At 40.1% G+C, this 11915-nt stretch overlaps 1 protein-coding gene across 1 annotated transcript in view; it reads right to left on the bottom strand.

Moving 5' to 3' along the window:
• Nucleotides 1-839: 839 nt before the first annotated feature.
• The window catches only part of LOC124612424 (UDP-glycosyltransferase UGT5-like), a 135163-nt gene continuing 124087 nt past the window's right edge, over nucleotides 840-11915 (bottom strand). Inside the window, exons 4-5 of the mRNA XM_047140629.1 lie at nucleotides 6085-6304; nucleotides 840-4467 (exon numbers count right to left, since the gene is read on the bottom strand). Coding sequence (XP_046996585.1) covers nucleotides 4167-4467; nucleotides 6085-6304 — 521 coding nt within the window. The 3' untranslated portion in view covers nucleotides 840-4166. The remainder of the gene's footprint in view (nucleotides 4468-6084; nucleotides 6305-11915) is intronic.

Raw genomic sequence — 11915 nt, 5'->3', positions numbered from 1 at the left:
GGGTAGAGTGTGTCATGGACATGATACAGGATTTGGCGTGGACATCTCATTAAAACAATGGTGTTTCTCAGTGTCGCAGGATTTTCTCAGAAAATTTTAATCACCAACTTTCTCCTCCAAATGTGAAAATATTTTGTTACCACCAACCTACATAAGGAGTAATGATCATCATTATAAAGTAAGGGAAATCAGGGCTCACTCAGAAAGATATACTTCGTCTTTTTTCTGGGCACTGTTTTGAGAGTGATAGCTGGTTCGATGAATGCCCTGTGAGGCACTTAAATGCGAATTTCAGAGTAGTCCTGTAGATGGAGATGCTCCTGCAGTGTTCTTGATGGGAAGTGTTTGATCACCCACAATACAACCTGTAAGTGGCTCCCTCTGAGTTTCAGCTATGCTCATATTAACTACTGGCCATGATGACAGTACTTTGGCGCACACACACACACACACACACACACACACACACACACACACACACACACACACACACAGTGAGCTGTAGACCAGTGTAGAGAACTGGTGAAAAGCACATGTGACTGCCTTCTATGACACTGGTACTGGAAAGTTTGAACAATGTTATGCCAAATGTCTAAGTCAAAGCAGTTACTATTTAGAGAAATAGCTGGAAGGTGAAGCAAACTGTTGCAAATAAAATGCTTTTGATTTTCACAGTGGTTTCAATTTCACGACCATCAGACCTCACTTTCCGAATAGCCTCCACATATGTACAAGTTCTGGTTGTGTTCTGCTCCTAAATATATAAGCAGGTATGTAAATCACACACACAATGGAATTCATTAGTGTTTTCTATATCTATAAATTCAGAAATTAAGTACTGAAAAACAAGAATCAGAAAAATGTATTTTTTTACTTGAAACACTGTAAGAAAAGTTACACCACAATTTAAAAATATCATTTCAGTGAAGTAGGAACATGAAAACTACATGAAGCACATTGTTATTTTGTACAATATGTTCGCATATATCACAGCAGCATTACATTAATTCAAAAGTCTGTAGTAATCTCCTAAGTCTTCGTCTCTTTGGATTTCAAAAAAGAAAATAGTGTTGTTTTGAAACAATTTAGAAAATTAATAAAATTATATATGGTTAATGTATTTTTTATACAGTGTGTATAAGAAGAAAATTATACATCTGGCAGTGCATGCATTATTTCTATAGTTCTCTGCAAGGTAACTCATAAAAGTGCTGAAATGCATGGGCTTTTATTGTATTGCTTAACCCGCAATACATCCTAACTATTTTACATCAGTACAACAGATGAAAACTTTTTCCTTTAGGCTCATTTGACTAAAAATATCAAATTATCACAGACACTCTTAATTGTAACACCTCTTTCAAGTAATATTTTCTATGATTTTGGGCTCTTAATTCAGCATATTTACTGACATTTTGCAATGTAGCAGTTAATGATGCCATTCTGTTTTTCTTTTTCCTTCCTTCTCCTCCTGATGACTATAAAAGTCATGTTAAATTTTTTAAATACTGCATAAGTGTTGGTTTTCTATCTTCATGTGTGTTGTCTTCTAGTGAATCATCATTGCATTTCAGCCTCCTCCATCCTTATGATCTGTGCTACATATAAATTTTCTTTTTATATCTCTGGGAATAGACTAAATTCACTGTGCATGATTGTTGCATAATGGTTACACCACATGCTTTCAGTGGATCACTGATTTTTGTTTATAAATGTTTCCATTAGGTGGCAGCATCAGCAGAAAAAAAGCTGCTTACTGCAGTGTCAGAATGTCTTTGAGAAATGAAGGTCATTATTGTTCACGTTTAGTAATTTTGGGCCTGAATGTGTTCTGCATGTGCTCTAATATAGTAATAAAACCTATACCATTGAATAAATGCAGGAGGGAAGTTCTGGCAAAAGAACGTAAATAATTTAGGAGTAAAGGAGACTGCTCACAGAATAACAAAAGCATTGATTTTCTGGCAGGTGCACACAAAAGAGAAAGAAAACCTGATGGATCTCTGAACTCTGAACAGATGCTTTCTGGTGAAACACACACACACACACACACACACACACACACACACACACACACACAAGGAATGTGGGAGGGAAAGGTGGCAAGTGCACAGGCTGGCCATGTGCTGTAGCTGCTGGTGAGCAGCACATGATGGAGGTGACATGGAGACTTGAATTGGGAGGTTCTGATAGGGGAAATGAAGGGGAAAATGGAGAGTGAAATGTATGGGGACTATGGGTTAATGGAGAAAGAGGCCAGGAGGTTTACTGGAGCAAACAATGTGTTGCAAGAATAACTCCCAGCCATGTGATTGAGAAAACCTGGTGGTGGCCAATTGGATCCTTCCCTTAATCACCAGCTTTTCTGAAGTATGCATATGGTAGTTATCCTTGGGACACATCATGCAGTCCAGTAACCCTTCTGGGCTCAATCACTGTTACCCTACTGTATCCACATTCTCCATCCAACAGCTTCCCATTCATTCCTCCAACCACCTTCTCCCAATTCATGTCTCCGAATCACCAACATGAATGCTCCCCACCAGCCCTGGCAACTGTGCATCACATGCCTAGTCCTTGGATCTGCCACCTCTCCCTCCTACATTCCTTGCCACAAAACCAGCTGCCTCTCTCCAAGCCACTACTTACCAATCCCCAACTCCTTTTCCTGCCTGCTGCCAACCCCTCTTGTCTACTGCCTCTCCCTCCCTCCATGCTTCCAAAAGCTAACAAGGTTTCTCTCTCTTTTGATTGTGCCTGTCGATGACTCAACACTTCTATTTGGAGATTGGTCTCCTTTACTCTTCAACTACACTGTTGAATAAGTGACTGTTTATTGCAGCACAATACAGTGATATATTTTTTCATTGTAGCATTGGGACTACATTTGACAATGACCTCTACCTTCACACTACTGTGGCATTGTTCTCATCCTCTGTAAGTGTTTAATATTGGGTTCTCTGAGTATGCACTGATCATCAATGTAAACTTTTCATTCACAAAATGTAAGCTCAGCACTGAGGAGGATAAGGCAGCTGAAGATATCTGTACTTCATATTTTCAGAAATCTCAGTGTAATTTGAAGAAAACATATGTTGATGATAATATTATCCTTGAATGTTTATTGACTGGTTTCAGTGTTCAAGGTACATGGAGCAGTTCAGTGCAAATGATGTCCTAATTTATTGTGAATATGAGCAAATATGTAATTTCAAACTACTGTATATTGCAGTTGACTCTCCACTGGTAATAAAAAAGTATTAATAGAATGTTAACTAACTCCATTTAGTTCATCATCTTGTGAATTTATCAATGCCATACCATCATTTTGGTGCTACTTTAGTATACATTTCTGGCTTTGTCCAGACTCAATCTTTCACTCTACAGTGGAGTGTGCACTGTTCTGAAACTTTCTTGCTGATTAAAACTGTGTGCCAGACCAGGTCTGTAACCCAAAACCATTTCTTCTGCATGCAATGTTTTTACCGAGTTATCCAGGCAAGAGACACAATATATCCTTCTGGCTACATTCTTATCATGACTGATGTAGTCTCAGACTTTTATCATGAGATATAGTTATGCAAGATTTATGAATGTAGTATAGAAAGGATTATCATCATGTTTTGGTGAATTGGTAGATGGTTTCACAATCATTCATGTTCTCAGCATCTGACAGTACAAATTTTCAGGAGTTACACCAACGGCATTTTCTAAAATGGATCTCTTAATAAAATATAATGCTTTTTCCAATGAAGTGCAGAGTTGTAGTGAAGTCCACAAAATTGATTAATCTGCATATAGGCTGTGGTTCAAACCATTTTTTTTTTTTGGAGGAAAATTCAAGGGAGCCAAACAGTCTCCAAAATACACTGCATATGGCCACCTACAGGGTATCTTATAATTCATGTATGCTGGGAAACTAAACGTATCACAGGACTAGATGCCAAGGTTATTTAAGACTGCTGACCATTTGGTGGTTGAAGGCTTGGTCATAGCATCAGCTAAAATAAAATGACATGGTTAGGGGCCAATTTGTCACTCTGCAGAGATGTCTCTGATAGTAATTCTGAAAAGTGGTTGGTAAACATGGTCAAAATAAAACTGATAAACTGTAGTGTGTGCGTGTAAGTGTCATTACATCAATGATCACCACCAAAACTGTAGATCTACTGATCTTTCTTCTTTTTACCTTTTGTTTTGCTTTCTGTCTGTGGTTTTTGAAAACTGTGCCTAACAATGCATGTACAAAATACAAGTATAACAAGAGACAGAACAGTACCAAGTAGCAAAAGTGCTGTTACATCAAGCAATAGGTACTGGTAACGGGGCAGATCAACTGCAGCTGAACGCAGGTAGGGTGCACCGTTGTGCCGTATGACATATTCCGACCAGAACACTGCAGTATCCAGAGGTGTCATTGGTGTATCTTTAAATGCCCGAGACAGTTTCATTGCCCGCTCTTTATATCTGTGGAAAGAGAACGAATCTCATGTAAAATACTGTAACAGGTACTTCGTATAATACAACAAATATTTGAATGATTAATGGAAAATCTCATATAAAGATGTGAAACAAATACTAACAAAGAGATAGAGGGGCTGACCAGTACTTACCTCAGCTCAGTACAGCCAATAGATAGAACGTAAATTTTCGGTTCTGTTTTTTGTATATCTATCAGCTGTACTGAGCTGAGGTAAGTACTGGCCAGCCCCTCTATCTCTTTGTTAGTATTTGTTACACAACAAATATTTGAAATAATATAATCTTATGCTGTTTGAGACTTTCCCTGACGTATTAACTTGTTTAGTAGTTCATGGGCATCACATCAGATAATGTTAGATTATGTTGTCAAAGCCGCACAATATTTCAAAGGCAGCTGTTGGTCATCATCAGGTGCTTAGTAACAAATAGCTGGCTTGCTAGAAAGGTGCAGGCACCAAGATGCGGGGTGGGAGCTGTATCATCATTGGACACAAATCATTGAGGATGTCAACATCCATAGCCCCCTGGCAGAGAAACGGGCCATAGTTTTCTCATTTGCAATGTGGAAAAAATGGGGCTGCAAGTTGCAGACCCAGCGTGCAAGTACGCAGTGTGTTGGCACTTCGCTTAAGTGTCCTGGCTTTGATTCACTGTCTGTTCAGCCATTGGTTTCTCTCATCTGTGGCCGACAAGTGCCTTAGTTATCACCAAGGCTGGTTCCCAAGCTTTGTTAAGTTGGAATCCCATGTGTCTGTTCATCACATCATTAGTTATATGTATTGTGACCACTTCTTTAGTAATGGACTCCCAGTATGCAGAGGCAGACACAGGATCTTTGTCTCTCCATAGTTCATGCTATGTCCCACATCAAGACAGTATTCAGCAACAGCAGATTTTTCTGGCTGATCTAATCTGGTGTGATGTGTGTGTTCACTACAGCTATCTTTAACAGTGTGACACGTCTAGCCAATATATGATTTCCCACATTGGCATAGGATTGTATTTATTCCTGGTCTCCTTAAACCTAGGTTGTCTATTACAGAACCTTGCAAGGTTTCCACTAGCACTGGGGAGCAGAAGACACTCTGTTTCTTGAATAGCTTGCTGGGCTTAAAGGATACACCACAAACACAGGTAGCAAAAACATCCTTTTGAGTTCTCCATCCATGTGAGGTCTGTGGCTCATTTCTCCAGCAGAGGGCTCTAGGTATCATCTACAATTCATCTACAATGGTATTATAGCCCCACACTTGGTGCTTGCACTTTTCGAGTGAAACACTAGATGTATTGGTGAGCCACAACAGCAGCACATTAGTAATCACTTGTAGGTGGCAAGCAGCTATCTCTCATTGAAATATTGTGCAGCTTTAACAACATTATCTGACATTTTCATGTAATTTAGTCTGCAGTAATAAAATGTATCTTAACTACACAAACTGGAGGGAAAATGTACAGAATAGTTACGATTCTTCTTCTCAAGAGGAAAGTTGATATATACTAAATTTGTGGTATTAACATAAATTACAAAATTATGCTTAAACAATTAACAGAAAAAAGGATGTTAAACAGTAATACTGAGAGCATTTAATTGTTTATACACACCCATGGTCATTCAACAGAGTTTTCAGGGCTGTCAGCAGTGATTCCTTTGTAATGTTTTGGTAGGGCACTACCACACTCACTCCTCGTTTCACACAGGCTGCAACATTATTTGGCTGATCTCCAAATAGAGGCATTGCTAGCATGGGAACACCATTGTATATAGCTTCCATAGTACCCATCAAGCCTCCATGTGTCATAAATACTCTTACATTTGGATGACCTACAGACCAAAATGGAAATTCAAATGATACTTAGTCATCAGTTTAAGTCTCATACACACACACACACACACACACACACACACACACACACACACACACACAGTGCACCATATGCAAAAGTTAGGAAAATGAATTTAAAGTGCTTTATGCATAATAATAAATTTTCAGCACTTCGAAGTTGCAACTTTCTGCAGACATATCAAATTTTTTTCCTTGACTAAAATATGGATAGTAACACATACTCTGCTCTGCATATTCAGTTTTCTTGCAGTTCTTCAGATGATAAAAGTTGAATTAAGACAATCGAGACAACAGTAGGATGGCAAATCCTCGCTGTGTGCACGTGCGCGTTCACACTTTAAGTACAAGGTTTTCTCTGTATAAGCACACAAGCCTCTAATCACATGCATAGAGCCTCCACTGCTGTATGTCTTTTCTATATAACAGTATACAAAAAGCAATAATGATGATAAAAAGAACTTCACTGCTTGGTGTTTCAAAGCAAATAATAATTTCATGCGCCACTAGGTGATATGGATCACAGTGGAGCAGGAGACCAACGTTATTCTATAAAAGAACTGCCCAATTTCAAAAATTTGTGATAGATGGCACTGTAATAGTCACAAATATATGGCTCACAATTTTAGATGAACAGTTGGAAACAGGTAGGTTTTTAAATTAAAATACAGAACGTAGGTACATTTGAGCATTTTATTTCAGTTGTTCCAATGTGATACGTGTACCTTTGTGAACTTATTTCCGAAACCGCATGCTGTTTGAGTGTGATTACCTGTAAATACCACATTAATGCAATAAATACTCGAAATGATGTCCGTCAACCTCAATGCATTTGGCAATACGTGTGACAACATTCCTCTCAACAGCGAGTAGTTCGCCTTCCGTAATGTTCGCACATGCACTGACGATGCGCCGACGCATGTTGTCAGGCATTCCCGGTGGATCACCATAGCAACTATCCTTGAACTTTCCCCACAGAAAGAAATCTGGAGACATCAGATCCAGTGAACGTGCAGGCCATGGTATGGTGCTTCGACGACCAATCCACCTGTCATGAAATATGCTATTCAATACCGCTTCAACCACACTTGAGCTATGTGCCGGACGTCCATCATGTTTGAAGTACATCGCCATTCTGTCATGCAGTGAAACATCTTGTAGTAACATCAGTAGAACATTACGTAGGAAATCAGCACAGACTGCACCATTTAGATTGCCATCGATAAAATGGGAGCCAATTATCCTTCCTCCCATAATGCCGCACCATACATTAACCCGCCAAGGTTGCTGATATTCCACTTATCGCAGCCATCATGGATTTTCCGTTGCCCAATACTGCATATTGCGCCAGTTTACATTACCGCTGTTGGTGAATGATGCTTCGTCGCTAAATAGAATGAGTGCAAAAAATCTGTCATCATCCCCTAATTTCTCTTGTGCCCAGTGGCAGAACTGTACACGACATTCAAAGTCGTTGCCATGCAATTCCTGGTGCATATAAATATGGTACAGGTGCAATCTGTGCTTATGTAGCATTCTTAACACCGACGTTTTTGAGATTCCCGATTCTCGTGCAATTAGGTCTGCTACTGATGTGTGGATTAGCCGCGACAGCAGCTAAAACACCTACTTGGGCATAATCATTTGTTGCAGGTCATGGTTGACATTTCACGTGTGGCTGAACACTTCCTATTTCCTTAAATAAAGTAACTATCCAGTGAACAGTCCGGACACTTTGATGATGTCGTCCAGGATATCGAGCAGCATACACAGCATATGCCCGTTGGGCATTTTGATCACAATAGCCATACATCAACACTATATCAACCTTTTCTGCAATTGGTAAACAGTCCATTTTAACACGGATAATGGATCACGAAACAAATACCGTCCGCACTGGCGGAATGTTGGGTGATACAATGTACTTATACATTTGTGACTATTACAGTGTCGTCTATCACAAAGCGAAAAAAGTGGTCCAACTAAAACATTCATATTTCTTTATGTACTTCATGAATGTGTAATAAAAATGGGGTTCCTATTTTTAAAAAAAACGCAGTTTATATCCGTTTGACCTACGGCAGCACCATCTAGCGGGCTAACCACAACACCATCTGGTTTCCCCCTTCAAGCTAGATGAGCTTTGTTCTCTGTAGCTTTTTCATTTGATGCTTATTTCGTGAGATATTTGGCCCGGTCACTATTAATGGACCACCCAGTACATGATTTCCAATTCATTTTTGGTTCTTTTAACTTTCTTTACTATTGCTGCTTTGTACACTTATACTCCATGTTTTTCAATGTTCCCATAATTCATCTATTTCATTGTAGCTCCCTTTTGCCTTTAACTTGTGCATGGATTTCTTTACTTCATATTTCTAACTGTTTTCTATATATCAACCAAAATAACCAGGTTTTGAGAACATAATGTAATTGGATAGATAAAAAAATCTATTCACCAAGCAGCAGCAGGAGGAAATATATACAGAGGTACGGAAATATGCAAGCTTTCAGAGCCAGTGGGTCATCCTCTTAACAGAAAATATGAAGAGGAAGGAAGAGTGGTGAAGGAAAGAGATTGGTGAGGTTTAGGAAATTGGGAGCATTCAGGAAAGCTGCACAAAAGCCCAGATCAGGGGAGACCTACCGGATGGGATGAGAAGGAAGACTGATTATTTAGGACTGCTTCACATGAGATTTAAAAACCTGAGAGCTTAAACGTGAAAGATGTGGTGATAAACAAGACAGATTACTGACAAAACATTGTGCACAGTTTAATAAGGTCAGAATGCTAAGTAAATTGTATGTGGTAGATATGGGGGTGTGGGGAAAAATAGATAAAATAAAAGATATAGAAAACTAAAGTGATGTGAAGGAAGGAATAGATACTCTGAAGAAATGCTGAGACTGAAGGAAAACTAAGGTTCCACATTCTGTTTCTTGAAACCTGATTGCAACTGGGAGTTACCCCCCAAAGGCCTAACACTGAAAGTCCTTATTTCTGGATGTAATCCTACTCTACACCACTTCCTTTTATAGTTTCCATACAGCCATCTGTACCACTTAACCATCTAATGTGACCTACATGCCTCTTCTGTCATTTCAACTCCGCCAGACTACTATCCTCCTACAAAATCCAGCAGTTATCTGCCCCTTATATTTCCTTGGGTGGTATCAAACCCCAGCTGAACTTCAGATTGCAACAATAGGCTAGACTTGACCTCAAAAAGCTATCCTACCTTCTCCTAACTACCTCAACAGTGTTGTTTCCCTTCCCATATCTCTCCAGCTCTCTAGAACAACCACACCAACAACCACCACTCCTGTCCTACAAGTCGAGCTTAACCAACCTTCTCATAATCAAAAGAACCAGTCATGACAGTGCAGTGTTCTCAGCCACTCATCTAAGGCACTGTCCCATTTCGAATTTCTGTATTATCTAAGGGTCTCACATTCATCCCTAAACTTCAATGTAACCATGCTTCTTTGGTGAAGGACCTACTTTCCCTCACATGTAATGTCAACTGGAAATATCACTTTTCAAACCCAATCCCAAAACATTTTGAGCAGTAAACCTGATATTGAACCCTGCCTTGAACAGTGCTGACCACAATCCTGACTTTATCCACCACCGCTACCTTACAATCCTTCCAGGAATTCCTACCATTTAGCACTACTTCACAGCCCTTCATCAGGTCCCTGCAAAATGACCGTAACAAGTCCTCTGCAGAACTCTAGGCTCTTCATTCCCTAAAAACTGACTCCCTCATTATCTTCCTGGTTGACAAGGGATCTACCACTGTGGTACTTGACTGGTGGGAGTGTGTAAGCGAGGATCTGTGCCAGCAGCCTGACATCTCTACATTCAATATCTGCCATCATGATCCCATTCCTACAATACAAACTGACCTAGAGTCTCTCCTTAAGATCTCGGGCACCTCACAAGAATGTACACCTCAATCCATAGAAAGTCTTATCACACTCAAATCACAAACCCCTACCTTTTACCTTCTTCCTAAGATCCACAAACTGAATCATCCTGGCCGTCCCAAAGTTGCTGGCTTCAAAGCACCCACTGAATGTATATCTGCTGTACTTGACCAACACCTGCAACCTATTGTATAAAGACTTCCCTCTTATGTTAAAGACACCAGCCAATTTTTAGATCATCCACAATGTGCACCACTCCCACCACACACCTTGCTTATCACCACTGATGCAACCTCCATTTGTACCAGCATCCCAAATTGTATGTAGTATGTTTGCTGCTGAACATTTCTTCAATCAGCACCCACCTGATTCCAACCCTATAATGTCCATTAATCAACATTATGCTTACCAACAACTACTTCACCTTCGAAGGGCAGACATACAAACAGTTCATGCGTGTGGCCACGGGAACCAGAATGGCTCCTTCCTAAGCCACCCTTTTCCTTAGTCACTGGGAGGGGGGCTTTCCTGGGATCTATAAGCCTTTAGCCTCTAGTTTGGCTTAGATACATTCTTGACATCTTTGCCATATGGACTCATGGTGAGGCTGATCTGTTGAAATTCTTAGAATCTCTAAATACATTCTCCCAAATAAATTTCATATGGTCCTATTCTAAATCCTCTGCACTTTCCTTTATGTTGACCTCATCCTCACCGAGGGTAAGCTACATACTTTGCACATTAAACCTGTTAAGAACAGTACTTACATTTTGACAGTTGCCATCTTTCCCATTTCAAATTTTCCCTCCCTAACAACCTTGGCATTTGAGGCAAACATATTTGCTCAGATGCAGACTACAGCAGAACAGCATCATTCTCACCTCAGCCTTCACTGGATGTAATTACCCCACCAGCCTAGTTCAAAAGCAGATTTCCTTGGCCATTGTGTCCAATCATGATAGTGAAGATCCCTCCAAAAATAACTTAGGAGTACACCACTTGTTACTCAGTATTATGTATTAATCAGCTTCTTAAAATCATGTCCTGCAATGAGGTCCATCTGTGACATTTTGCCCACCACAACTAGAATAGTTTCTCGTCACCCTCCCAATTTCTACGATATCCTTGTCAGTCCCTACACTCCTCCTGCACCCAGTTCCCTACTCTATGGCTCCTACCTTGTGAAATGACACATTGTGTACCAGCTTTTATGTAAACTCTTGTTATGATGGACATAGCCAGAGGGTTTATACTGACAAGACATTATCCTGTTGCAGAACATGCTCTACAACATGATCCAGATCCAATGACTTAACAAAAAATGGAATCGGTGGGTTCAGGAGGGTAATACGGAACACCATGCTGGGTCCCAACGGCCTCTTATCACTAGCAGTCGAGATGACAGGCATCTTATCTGCATGACTAACGGGTCGTGCAGCCACGCCTCGATCCCTGAGTCAACAGATGGGGACTTCTGCAAGACAAGAACCATCTGCACGAACAGTTCGATGAAGTTTGCAGCAGCATGGACTATCAGCTCGGTAACCATGGCTATGGTTACCTTTGACGCTGCATCACAGACAGGAGCACCTGCAATAGTGTACTCAACGATGAAACTGGGTGCATGGATGGCAAAACGTCATTTTTTTGGATGAATCCATG

The sequence above is a fragment of the Schistocerca americana genome, chromosome 4 (genome assembly GCF_021461395.2).
Source record: "Schistocerca americana isolate TAMUIC-IGC-003095 chromosome 4, iqSchAmer2.1, whole genome shotgun sequence".
Lineage (NCBI taxonomy): Eukaryota > Metazoa > Arthropoda > Insecta > Orthoptera > Acrididae > Schistocerca > Schistocerca americana.
The sequence above is the reverse complement of the archived record's forward strand: the minus strand, read 5'-3'. Positions and strand labels throughout refer to the sequence as shown.